The 13464-nt window shown below is 38.1% G+C and overlaps 1 protein-coding gene across 1 annotated transcript in view; it reads right to left on the bottom strand.

The window, feature by feature from the left end:
• LOC140546768 (RNA-binding protein with multiple splicing-like) overlaps nt 1-13464 on the bottom strand; it is a 59200-nt gene that overhangs the window by 29054 nt on the left and 16682 nt on the right. Inside the window, exons 3-4 of the mRNA XM_072670166.1 lie at nt 11466-11504; nt 2236-2298 (exon numbers count right to left, since the gene is read on the bottom strand). Of these exons, the coding sequence (XP_072526267.1) occupies nt 2236-2298; nt 11466-11504 (102 nt within the window). The remainder of the gene's footprint in view (nt 1-2235; nt 2299-11465; nt 11505-13464) is intronic.

The following is a 13464-nucleotide window of genomic DNA, read 5'->3' as shown; positions in this document are numbered from 1 at the left end:
TTTGTATGATTTCTGAACCAAGCAATATTACGAACAGCCCTGGCAACTTACCTCAAACCTCACAAGAGATATCAATGCACTTAAAACAACAAGAAATTCCTGAACTACTGAACTCTACCACACTTGATACAATGCCAAACCATGGATGGAATGAAACATTAAACATTAATGAAACACTAAAGACTATCTTCAACATCAAAGTCCACATTTGACACCTTTGAAGAGGTGCAAAAAATCTACTTACGACTCGACTCACCAGGTATGGCAATGGCAAAATGAGGACCAGAAACCGAGGAAAAAGGGCTTATAGGACAAATCAGCTTGACATCACAATACAATCATTTTGGGTGGATCGGGTTGTTAGCACTGCATTAATACAACAGAATTCCATAGCGAGAGTTATTTACAAAATGGTGTGATTTTGATAGTAAATAATTATAATGTACTGAGATAGTATGTGCATCCGGATATTCACATTCTGACCAAAAACATGCTCCTTGTGTGAACCTGGTGCTTTTGCTATCTCTCACTGGGTGCAGCTGTACAGTAGTTCTACTGCTTTTATGAAAATGGAATAAGGGAAAAATTTAACCCAATCCATTCCACTCAGGAGTAATTATGCCAATACAGTCCCAAACAGTCCCAAGAATTAACCATTTGCGCCAGTGTTATGTTGTATCCGTGAGCATGGATTTCCCTCCTTGGATAAGTCGTGACAAGGACGATTTAGAGCAATTCCAAAATGGCAAGTCTTACAGGGAGATCAGGTATACAGAGGTTAGAACCTACGAAAAGTGGTTCAAGGATAGACAACCAGTGAACTGGGTCGTGGGTGCCTAAAGGCTTACTAAAGCAATACATAGAGGCCCCACCTCGAAACTTACAAGGACTTAAAGAAACTACTGCTAACGTTTTGGTCCCAAATCCCACAGAATACCTTCAGAGGTCTTGTGGAGTCCATGAGTTCTTTTTTACTGATTTTGGAAGTACTGTAAAGAAGGTCCTGTTTGCTTTCTTTCACCGCTACATTAACAGTCTGCCCAGACGTTTGGCAAACCTGTATGTTTACAAACATTCAGATTTGGTCAACAGTAAGAGACATGTGATCAATGATATATCTGATTTTAAAGCAATGTGAATGAGGATAATCTGAAGACATTCTCGTTCCATCCTGTAATGTATTTCTGAGCGAACCAGGGTGTCATGGAGAGTTTGTGAGTTGGCTGAGCATTAAATCTACATAAAAGGTGGGGTTGGTGGGAAGGGCAGGTGAAACATGCTATCATTGGTTAGTACTGCTTTCCCCTGCATATAATTATGTGCACGACTGCAGAGCACGATATATACCACTGCCCCAACCTCGTTCTCATTTCCAAAGCAAAGGACATGTTATTTTTACTGTTTCTGTAAGTTTGTAATCTTTTTAGAGTATCTTTAAGCATATCACAAAATAAGAGGATATTATAGAAGAGGAATGAGGGCTTTGCTTTGTGGTAGAAAGGCCAGACCCCCCTCTAAAAAAGTGAAGCTAGGAATGAGGTATATGACTTATAGGGAGGCGACGGGGTGTTGCTGGGTTAAAAAACTTAGTTGTGGATATAATAACAAGACAGAGATGGAATTGATAGGATGTCAGATTGGAGAAGGGGCTTCAGGCACGTTTCTCCTTCCGAGATTCAGTTATTTCATAACTCTACTTTAAGCTAATTGCTCACACGAGCACGTTAAAGCCAACTACTACTATAAGTCACTAAACAACTAGGGCTAACTATGCATATATTATACAGCTAAAGCTAAACCTTCTGCCCCAAGGCTCTTAGAGATGTTGTATGTATTTAAAAAAGTACTTCTCTGGGACTAGCAGACAGTCCTCATTTTTGCAGCATATAGGGAAACACATGAGGGCCAATGATTTAAAATATTCAGTGACAATATTAACCAATTTGTTGATTTAAAAAGAGGCAATTGCAAAATGTAGTAGAAATGAGCTGCCAAAAAAAAGAAATTAATGACAAGATGCCTTTGGCATGATGAGAATGTGGTGTTTGTCAAAATGCCCACATGCACAAACTTGCAGATCACTGGTCAAGGATGAGGTGTGTTTGCGTATGTGTGTGTGTGTGTGTGTGTGTGTGTGTGTGTGTGTGTATCTATCAATATTAAAGTCACCGCAGCACGGCAACCTTTTTGGTCAGACTCAGCAGTAAAATTACATTCAGACGTTGTTAAACTTACGTTCAGGGCATTCTTGGCCGCCTCTGCTTCTGATCTGCTGTCAAAGCTCACAAACCCCACCGGCTACAGTAGAACAAGGAGAAACAGAGACAGAGAGAGCACAGAGTTAGAGGGGAAAGTCCTTCACACTCCATCAACTCGTGCATATTCTGCCTTCACTGTGTGTGTGATGAAACAAAGACAGAAATGTGCAGGGAGGGAGGGGGCATTCAGAGTTCATTCACCAGCACTGGAATTCTGGAATTAGGAAAGAGAGAACGGGCGAGAGAGAGAATAAGAGAGAGAGAGAGAGAGAGAGAGAGAGAGAGAGAGAGAGACAGAGGTGATGGTCTGAAAGAAAGAGGAGCACTCCTGCTCCACTTTCTTTGCGTCGGCATGTTGAAGAGTCGCACTCAGCATTTTTAAAGATGAGCAGATGGGATGAGATCGCGAGGGTGAGGAGGGTTTGTTGATCAGGATAAGAGACAGTAAAATTCCAGCTTTAAGATACATGAAAACACTATTTTCACACTATTCAGTTTGTTAAAAGTTTAAAGTGAAGCTAAACAGTAGTTCTTCCTTTAAAGCCGACTGTGGAAATGATGAGCACTGGAGGTGCACAATGATAAGATAATACAGATAATTGCATTAAAAAATGTTTGGCTTTGGACAGATGTTTAGCTAGGATTTTTGAAGCTGATATTAATTGTATTTATTAAATTCCAGAGGAGCAGAATATCTTAGAATGTTTCGTTAACACTGAAGGAGACTCTTGCAATAAAGTACTACCATTTAATTAATTTAATTACATTGTACATACAGTCATATATCATATTTCCTCCAACAATTTTTAGAAAAAACATCCATAATTCAGTGTTTTTAAAAAGTGGGTTAAACAGTGATTAGTAAAAGAACAATAAATTAACAAAACAAGATAATTGCATAATCAGCTGCTATCAAATCTAAGCTATGCTTTCAGAGCATGTGTGTTTGTCCCCTGATTAAAATCTGTAGTGGGTGGTCTGCATGTCCTACTTGGTCATCAGCACATGTAACTGGGGCTTTCAGTGTTCCACCATGTTTCCATCACTGTAAAAAAATAAGCCCCATGCTGCCCTTATTGTTAGATGCACTGCAATTCAAACACGTTTAGAAGGCAAAGGAATCGCAACGGCAAAAGCCACTTAAAGTATTGTTCAGGTAAGTGGTGTAAAACGTTGTTCTGTACATGCTTAGTTTGATTAAACCATTTCCTTTACACATCAGACACAGCAGAGAAAAATTGTCATGTTGGCAGGTTAAATAGCGGGAATACACTATTTTGCACATGCATTATGCAGTGGGTTAACTTGACCTATCTAGGCAAATTTGGTGTTACTTTCAGAGGTGTCTGGAACAGCTTTCACTTACATCTTAGTTTTACTAAGATTTACTTTTATTAGAGAAAATAAATGAGGATAAATATTTACTCTAATAAATATTTATATATACAGTATATATATATATAAGAGTGAATAAATGAGGATAAATATTTACTCTAATAAATATTTATACTCATTTAATTACTCTAATAAATATTTATACTCATTTAATTACTCTAATAAATACTTATACTCATTTAATTACTCTAATAAATACTTATACTTATTTAATTACTTATTAATAAATATTTATATTCGAATAAAAGTAAAACAACTTTAGTAAAAAAACAAATAAATGTAGCATCTCCAAGTGTAGCAAATTTAGCACTGAGCAGCGGCTAGAACTTCAGTGGAGCGTCTCAGTGAACCCAGCATCTCTAAGGATAGGAACTTAAGTGTGTTAGATCATTCACGTTAGATCATTCTGGCCCAAAATAAAATGCTAAATGAGATGAGACTGATTATAGCGTTGCACAGAATAAATTTAAACCCCAAAAAAAGTTTATAAAAAATGATTATCATTTGAAATGATTAGGTAAATATATCTAGTTTGCGCACCTTGCTTACTTTTAACCAATATTATTTAACATAATATGATACAACATGAGTCGAATAGAGAACCAAGAAAATGTTTTATGAACTAACAATACTCTTTCTCTCTCTTGCTCTCTCTCAGACACACACACACACACACACACACACCCGCTCACTTACTCACTCACTCTAAAGAGTGAGCACAGGGCAGTTATAAATAGCAGCTCCGAAGCCTACTGCTATATATGGAGATGGCTTTGCCTCTCTGGAGAGGGCTGGAATCAATTGATTTACATTATTGTTGTCATCTCTCCTGCTCTGTGCCATAACCCTGCTGCCAACAGGAGACAAAACACAAATGGCGCGGGCCGAGCAAACAGCCGGCCACAGACACACTCCATTCCTCTCTGACTGACTCTCCACTAAAAGACTCTCGCATTCCAGAGGGACGTTTTTATCCCCCACAGGAAGTGAGACCTGCTCCTACTTCCTGGTGCTCTTGGGTTGATAAGGGGCATTTCTGAAGCAAAAATAGACGCTGTCACTCTATTAGCGATGAACTGTGAGAGAGGCACTCGACGCAAATGTAAAAATAGCTCAGGAGATGATGGATTTTTGTAGGCGTCCAATTCCTTCAGTGATTAACCCCTTGCACTCTGCCCTATTCGGACAGGATTAAATTTACATGGGGTCCTGGGGTAATTCCCTTTTCCACGGGGGGTTCTTCTGTGATTTTATTTTTGTCTAGATCGGCCATGCCTGTGTTTTTCTCTCTTGTCCTCTTATATAAATTACAAACAGAATTACCTGCTGTTTTTCACTAAACTCAGCGGTGGTCTGATCATTTTAATCCCGCCCGGATTCACATCTCCTGTGTTTTTCCACACAAATGTCGCATCATGTTGGAAAAAAGGGTTTTTGACTGCTGCTACGTGACGTATTTAGTCTCTTCTGGTAGCTATTAAAGACGTTCTGAATCACAAAACAAAAAAAAACAAAAAAAAAAAAATATGTTAAAAGAAACTGTTATTGGAACTTGTTATTGAAATTATTGCAGCCTCTTTCAGCCTCTTTTTGCTCATTTGGTTGCCACTGTTTTGAATGTAATCATGTGACAACGTGATGCAAACATTCAGGCTTCAGGCCTTCAGGAGAAGTCTTAATTACAGGCGTTCCCCAGCCAAACTGACCCAAAACAGATAAGCTTTTAAAGAACTTTTATAACTACAGAAACGACACATTCTTTTCATTGTATATATATTAAAGCGCTGTACCTTTAATATTTGTTTACTTGATTAAACTGTGTACAGTGTTGTTTTCAGTTGTTTCACTTAGACAGTAATAACTGTGCTGATGTAATATATTTTATAGAGCTGAATGATAAAACTGGCAGTATCAGCATAGCTCAGTTAAAAACAATTATCAGCTTCAGAAAGACATGGCTGATATTTAATATAAGCCAATATTTAATGAATTTACTGAGCCCCAGAGGAGCCGAATGTTTTGGTGATGGACATGTGGGCAACCATTGCAGAGACGGTGAAGGGCCTTGCTCAAGGGCCCAACAGTGGCAGCTTGCTGAGCCTGGGTATCAAACCCTGGCTCTAACCGCTGAGCCACCACTGCCAAAACCCATTTAAGAGCATTTGTAGCCGACTGCAAACAAATTCTAAAGACATTTTCCCAATGCACAATATTAATCACCATATACACGATCGCAGACAACTGACAACGACAGATTCTTAAAAACTACCAGTTCCTTACTGAGTACAGTGATTTTTATTCAGAATGATGATATATTATATATAGTATATTGTGTATCACCATAACAACATTGATCACACTACGATAAAATGATCATACAGTCATCCTGCCCACTCCTAGTCGCAGTTTTTACATTTTATAAATATTAATGTATCTTCATCTGCCATCGGTGCAACATTCATGTAGAAATGATGTCACCTCTTAAGTTTCATATACTTATATTCATATATTCCAGTCTAGCAACACTTCACCCAGCAGTCGAGATCAACATGGATAGGGTGACTGCTGTCACTATTAACTGATCACACTTAATTATTAAGTTTGCTTTCCTAATAAATCAGCATTAATTAATTAATTAATTACATTCGTTTATATTCCTCTGCTGCTTTTCTCTTACAGTATAAAATTCCTATACATTTCTATACATTTTTCTGGCCATGCAGTATATCTATCACATTTTTTCCTTTGTAAAAAGCTAAGATTTTTTAAAAATAATTAGAATAACATAGTTTGTCATGTTCCAGTATTTGTCATGGTTTGTTATTGTTTAGTTCAGTCCATTAACAGTCAAAATAACCAGTAAATCATTCGATTACAAATATAATCAACAGCGACAGCCTTAAATGGCACAAAGCGTCTAAATTGACTGAATGTCACTCAAAGGTGACACATGTGTGGCATGCTCATTTCCCCTCGGCCCTGAGACAGCATCACCCTGTCACTGAGATGTTCTTGTAAAAATAGTTTGTGGAGAAGCTCTTGTTTGCCTCCAGCTCTATGTGTGTGTATGTCAGTGTGTGAATACAGAACAAACATGAGACTGAGGCTGTGTTACCAAATTGGATCCCTACTGCACTAAATAGGGGTGGACTGTTCTGTTTACTAAACAGCAGGACAAATGTATAAATCTAGAAATGAATTTAGACACTTTCTCATCATCAGCCTACGTCAGCCTTCACCAGGCACATAAACACACCGGCATTCGTGTTTGATCGAGACAGAAGTGTGTTATTAGAAGACACAGCGTAATGTTTTGAAAAGTGCAGGAAATATTAAGGGGAAAATGTCAATAATTGCCTAGGCAACATATTTATTCCTTTGATCTGCAGTTACCGTTTCTGTCGTAGCATGAACTGCAGTAAACATGTTTAACTGTCCTGTTTCTCCAGAGAGGCCGCCATTAATGCAACCTCTGACCTACAGTGTTCGCTAGAAATCATGGCTGGATTGTGGGAGATTGTGGCAGAGCCCTCAGAATCACTGTGGAATCCAGTGTTATGATTCAGACACTCATTAAAAACGCAAACAGCGGTAATTACTTACATAATAATAAAGGCAATAAACTGGTTTGAACCAGTTCTTGCTTACGTAATTGTTACGTTATTAAGTCTTTAGTTGCAATAGTTCATTTCTAACACTGTATTTTCTAAATTTATCGGCACCACAGAGCCGTACGTCTTTACAAAGCTTGACAACACACTGTCATGGAAATGTGACGCTGGCTTGCGCTGACTTCTTACATTCCGTTAAAAAAATGCAGTAGTGCAAAGCACTGTTTGAGCACTGTTTGTCCTTACAACTGAACTGAATAACAACGTCTAGTTACTGTTTATGTATTTGTTAACTTATTTTAAACGACAGTTTCAGATCATTAGTCTAGAGGTTTCTTCTTCTCCTGAGTCTCTCTGAACTGGAGCTTTAAACCAGCGTCATGATTCCAGCTGAATGTAAAACCCAAGCACAAAGACTTAGGTACTGTTAGGAGCTGGGCTGTGTATTGGCAAGAACCTAAGATATGATACATATCATGATACAGGTGTTATGATTCAATATATTGCGATATATTGCAATACTGTAAGCAATATGATATATATTGCAGGGTTTTTTAGCAAATTGTAGGAAAACTGTCATAGTAGAGGTGTGTAATATGATGATATTTTATAGAAATTGTGATATAAGCAAGCATACCGTGGATATCGTTAATGCTAACACTGACATAACATTGACCACATTTCATTACAGGAAGTTGGTAGAGAACTACTGACGCATTTTCTCAAAACATTGCGATAATTATTTTGTATTATGAAACTGTAATATTACTGAAATATTATACAGAAATATTGTGATATAATATTTTTACTTTATTGACTATATAATATTTTATCACCATACGAATGAATTAACCATGGCCTGCCACCAATCTTCGCATGTAAACTATTCATTAAGAAATGATACTGATACTTCTGAGAATCGACACAATATTGCAAACTATTAGATTTTATAGATATTTATAGATTTTCTTACAGCCCTAGTTATTAGCTAAGCGGAAAAAAGTTATAGATGTCTTGAACATGCACTTAAAGAGGATTCTTCTGGTCTTCTGAGTGCTATCTGTGTGGTTTCTGTTGGTTTACTATATTTAAACCTACTAAACTTGCTACACTTGCACAATACCGTTTTATGATGTATGTTAAATAGATATTTTAAACATGTTGGCTATATCACACACTGGAGCTGGGCAATTTGACAAGATTTATTGTTATAGCCTTAAAAAGCAAGTTAAAAACCCTGTCACTGGGGTACATCTCCGGTACCCTTAGTTTGGGAGCATAACAGTGCCATATTCCTTTGCAGCTGTTTTTTATAAAGCTGCATTAACTCCATAACCTCTGTTTGACTCCAGGCTTTTTTACTTTAGTTTCCTGTTTAAAAACAGCTCAGTTATGAAATAGTACAAATATTTCTCCCGGGGTATCTGGGATATATATCTCTCACACACACTACACACACACTTATTCACACAGCATTCTATCACCCATTACTCTGGCTATAGAACAACATACTCACACACACACAGACACAAACACACACTCTATACACACACTACCCATCTCTTGTCCCCATTGTTCCTGCACGCAGTCTGTTAATTCTCACATCTGAAGTGTGTGTGGCACTGCTGTCTAAATGTGATGCTCTACAGCAGCTACAGAAGTGCAGATAAACAAGCACACCAGCGACAACCGAAAAGGAAACTTTCCATCTACAGTACAGCAGGACATGGCACATTCTGTCAATCCAACAATTCCCAATAGGGATTTATCAGTCAAAACAGAGACAGACAAGCAGCAGCGGTACAAACACACAGAGCTGAGTTGAAATGCAGTGGCAAAATCCAGAGAAAACTGCCATGTTAGTGTAAAGCAAGACAGCTGCCACCAGCTGCACTAAAAAAAATTAAAAAGTGCTGCACTAAAGTTTCTCGATTCAAATGCGAATATTTTACACTATGTCCAAATGTTTGTGAACACCCCTTCTAAAAAAATGCATTCAGCTACTTTAAGTTGTACCCATGGCTGACACAAGATGTGCAAATGCACATACACAGCTTGTCTAATCCACGTAGATAAGTACTGTCAATAGAATAGGACTCTCTGGAGCAGATAAATATGTGTTCTCTGGACTGAGAATGGGATGAGTTGGTGAGTAGTAGGGATGAAGTGGAGTGATGGAGTGGTGATCATCCAACATCCTTACCTCACTAATGCTCTTGTTGCTGAAAGCAATCAAATTCTCACAGCAATGCTAGTAAAAAGACAGCAATACTAGCAGAAAGCCTTCCCTGGACAGTACAGACAGTTACCCCAACTCTAATAACCTTGATTTCGGAAGATATCAATAAATGAGCATGTGACCAAATACTTTTGTCCATATAGTGTATTTATTGAATATTTTATACATGCTTTAAAGAACACTAGACTCATCCAGGATAATAAAAGTGGGAGTTACAAATCACTCTTAACACTGAGCTTCCAGACTGAAATATTGCACTACCAAGCTGCACTAAGTTGGCGTTGGCTGATCAAAACTATGCGAGTTGGAGACATTAACATTTATGGCATTTAGCAGATACTGCAGAGCTGTCCAGAGCGACTTGCAGACATTCTTAGATGACCACTCAGCTAATGTGAATAGACTAGAATACAAAGATACTTTCTAGCTTACTACTAAACACAAGTCAGTGCATGTATTGTAAAACCTAACAACTGGATATAAACTAAATACAAGGCTGATTCCTAAATACAATTTAAATGTCTGCAGAAATAACACATTTAAGTGCTATCACAAGTCTATAAGTACTGAAGGATTAGTGCTCTTGAAAGAGATCGTCAAGAGTCTCCAGTCAGTGTTTGAAGATAGCGAACGCGAAACTCAGCTGACACCCAGGGGAAACTGTTCCACCACTTTGGTGCAGAGACAGAGAACAGTGTAGATGCTTCTATTCTATGCATCCTAAAAGATGTTGGGTCAAACTAAGCTGTACTTGAGCCTCTAAAGGTTTATGGATCAGGCTTTGGCCATTCTCCTCAGTTAGGGAGAGGCTGGTCCGTTTTTTGGCTCTGTAGGCCAGTGTCAGGATTTTAAATCTGATGTGAGCGGCTCTAGAAACCTAGGGTCCCCTTTTATGCAGTAAAAGAGTGACATAACTGAACTTAGGAGAAACAAATGAGCCACAAATGAGATATTTAAATAACAAATTAATAACTAACAATAAATAAAATTATCAATTAATAACTCTAAATGTAGGTATTGTGATATACACTGAGGTGGAGCTACAGTTTCTCATTAGGGTTGAATATTAATAACACTCTAAATGTAGGTGTTGTGATATACACTGAGGTGGAGCTACAGTCTCTCATTAGGGTTGAATATTAATAACACTCTAAATGTAGGTATTGTGATATACACTGAGGAGGAGCTACAGTTTCTCATTAGGGTTGAATATTAATAACACTCTAAATGTAGGTATTGTGATATACACTGAGGAGGAGCTACAGTTTCTCATTAGGGTTGAATATTAATAACACTCTAAATGAAGGTATTGTGATATACACTGAGGTGGAGCTACAGTCTCTCATTAGGGTTGAATATTAATAACACTCTAAATGTAGGTATTGTGATATACACTGAGGTGGAGCTACAGTTTCTCATTAGGGTTGAATATTAATAACACTCTAAATGTAGGTATTGTGATATACACTGAGGTGGAGCTACAGTCTCTCATTAGGGTTGAATATTAATAACACTCTAAATGTAGGTATTGTGATATAAACTGAGGTGGAGCTACAGTTTCTCAATAAAGTGAATTAGATTTTAACCAGCAATCTGTTCACTCTCATGGGCAGAAAAGTTACTGTAAATAGCCAAAACTAAAAGAGAAAGCTAAGTTGATGTAATATAAATGATGTACACTGAATCAAATAAATTTAATGTATTACTTTTTCATACGAAGACTGTCAATCTACATAATCTAACACACCTGACCCTGCTAAGCAAGGTTTTTTTGAAAGTAGTATTATTAGCATTAAGTGTGTCAGTCTTGCACTGGAACTGAACTTTGTAAAAATGCACATCTCAAATAAAAGCAAATCCTCAGTGATGCACTTTCAGAGCATTTGTTGTGCCCAGGTGGAGTACTGGTGTTAATGAACACCGCAAATGTTTTGTTAGACAAGTTACCTCACAATATCTCACCTGTTTTGAGGTAAGTTTAATCAATGAGCCTTCGTAGCCCTAAGACAGGAAACAAAAAACAAAATTACGTGTTACACTTAATTAGTATTAGGAGATACAATACAGACAATTACGATAAAGTACATGTAAACATTCATTTTAAAGATTTATTTCTATAAAGCCATGAGAAATACTGCAAATGTCTGGGCACACAGTTAATACACAATTACTCTGTCTTTCATCGCATGAAGAAATATGAAATATAAAAATCTGAGTAGTCTGTGCAAATGTTTGGACATGTTACAGAGTACTTAGTAACACCCCCTTTGTTAGAAATCACAGCCCACAAGCTAAAAGTCATTTTTAAAGACATTTTTCCAAACATCTTAGCAGAAGGCCTTTAGTTTGATATATTTTAGCATGCATCATACCATCTGTTTAAAGTCTAGCCACAAATTTTCCAAAAGCATTAGTTATTGTCTATTCATGTAGTCCATGGTGGCTTTGAGGTATATTTTATTTCATGGTTCTGTTGTAGAAGCCATCCCCTTTTTAGCTTCTGTCTTTTAACAAATGGTCTGACATTTGCATCCAGGATTTGTTCGTATTTTGCTGGATCTGTTCCGCCCTCTCGCAGCGCTGGCAGCAACACAACCTCAAAGCATGATTTACATGATGTTTCACAGTTGACATGGTGTTCTTTTAATTAAATGTGGTTTCTTTTTTCCCCCTTCAAACATATTTATGCTGATTGTGGCCTAAGAGTACTATTTTGACTTAACACTTAACACAAGAACTGTGCACCACCACCACTCTTAACTTAGCTACACCTGCCTGCAGGTTCTTGGCAGTAGTAACAGATTGTGGTGTGCCTCTTTTACTAGCATATGAGCAACTTTCTTCCAGATTCCATCTTGACCTTCACAGTTCCCCTGATCTGCCACTTCATAAAGGCATCCACCGTAGAAAGTGCAAGCTGAAAATGCTTGGGTATCTTCTTACAGCCTTCCACTGCCTGCTGGGCATCATTTACCCACGGAGCCCATGGTTGCTGAGTGTTAGCGCAAGGTTTGAGGAGTCACCGAATTTATGAAGCTTGGATATTTGATCCAGCTAACAGTTCCTAATTAAAATTGATAACATGCCTCAGGCTTTGCAATGCTTGAGGTGCCCAAACATTTTAACAGGCCACATTGGTAAATGTTTTTTTTTTACACATTAATTTTAGCACTGTATTACTGAAAGATCATTGATCATTGAGGAGAGAAGAGAAGACCAGCATGAGTATTGACTGTTTAAAGTTCTGGAGATTCTGGAAAGATTATTTAGATCGATAGGAGAAAACCCAAAGATTGTTTCTCAGGAACTGAATTTTAGAAACAGGTGGAAACCACTGAAGTCTCTGGCCTCTTTTCTGCTGCAGGGCCGAATGGTTCTGAGCACGGAGGGTAACCGTTGGGGTCCCTTTTCCACATGGACACGGTTCTCCACACAGTTAACTGTACTTGGGGCCACAGAACCGTCCAGGGGGAGGGCTTAATGACGTAGGGATCCACTGATTGGCTCCCTATTTGCATTACCTTTGTGCCGCAAGATCTTGGGTGTTTATATTTCCAGTACAAAAAATGGTAGAGCATACTTGAGGCAGCTAAGGGCCTCATCCAACATCGCTAGCAGGCCGTTAGCACGGACCAGCCACCAGGCTCATCCAACAGCCCTAGCACAGAGTTAGCATAGTGCTGACTGCATGGCAAAGTCATCAAACGACTCAAACCTCACCGAGTTAATTTCAAACAGACATTTTTCAGTGGATTCCATCATTACTTGGCATACTACTCCTCTAAAACGGCCTTTTTGGCGAGGTTTGAGACAAGCGTAATTTCTGTATGCAGATGCATAATGCTAACAGATGAGTGATGGCTTCAATAAGTGTTAGGTAGCTACATTAGTCTTGTAGTTGTAGTGAAAGACTGAAGAACGAAACTTCTGCATAATTATTACGATTATGTACGTCCTGGTC

This window comes from Salminus brasiliensis, chromosome 24, assembly GCF_030463535.1.
Source record: "Salminus brasiliensis chromosome 24, fSalBra1.hap2, whole genome shotgun sequence".
Taxonomy (NCBI): Eukaryota; Metazoa; Chordata; class Actinopteri; order Characiformes; family Bryconidae; genus Salminus; species Salminus brasiliensis.
The sequence above is the reverse complement of the archived record's forward strand: the minus strand, read 5'-3'. Positions and strand labels throughout refer to the sequence as shown.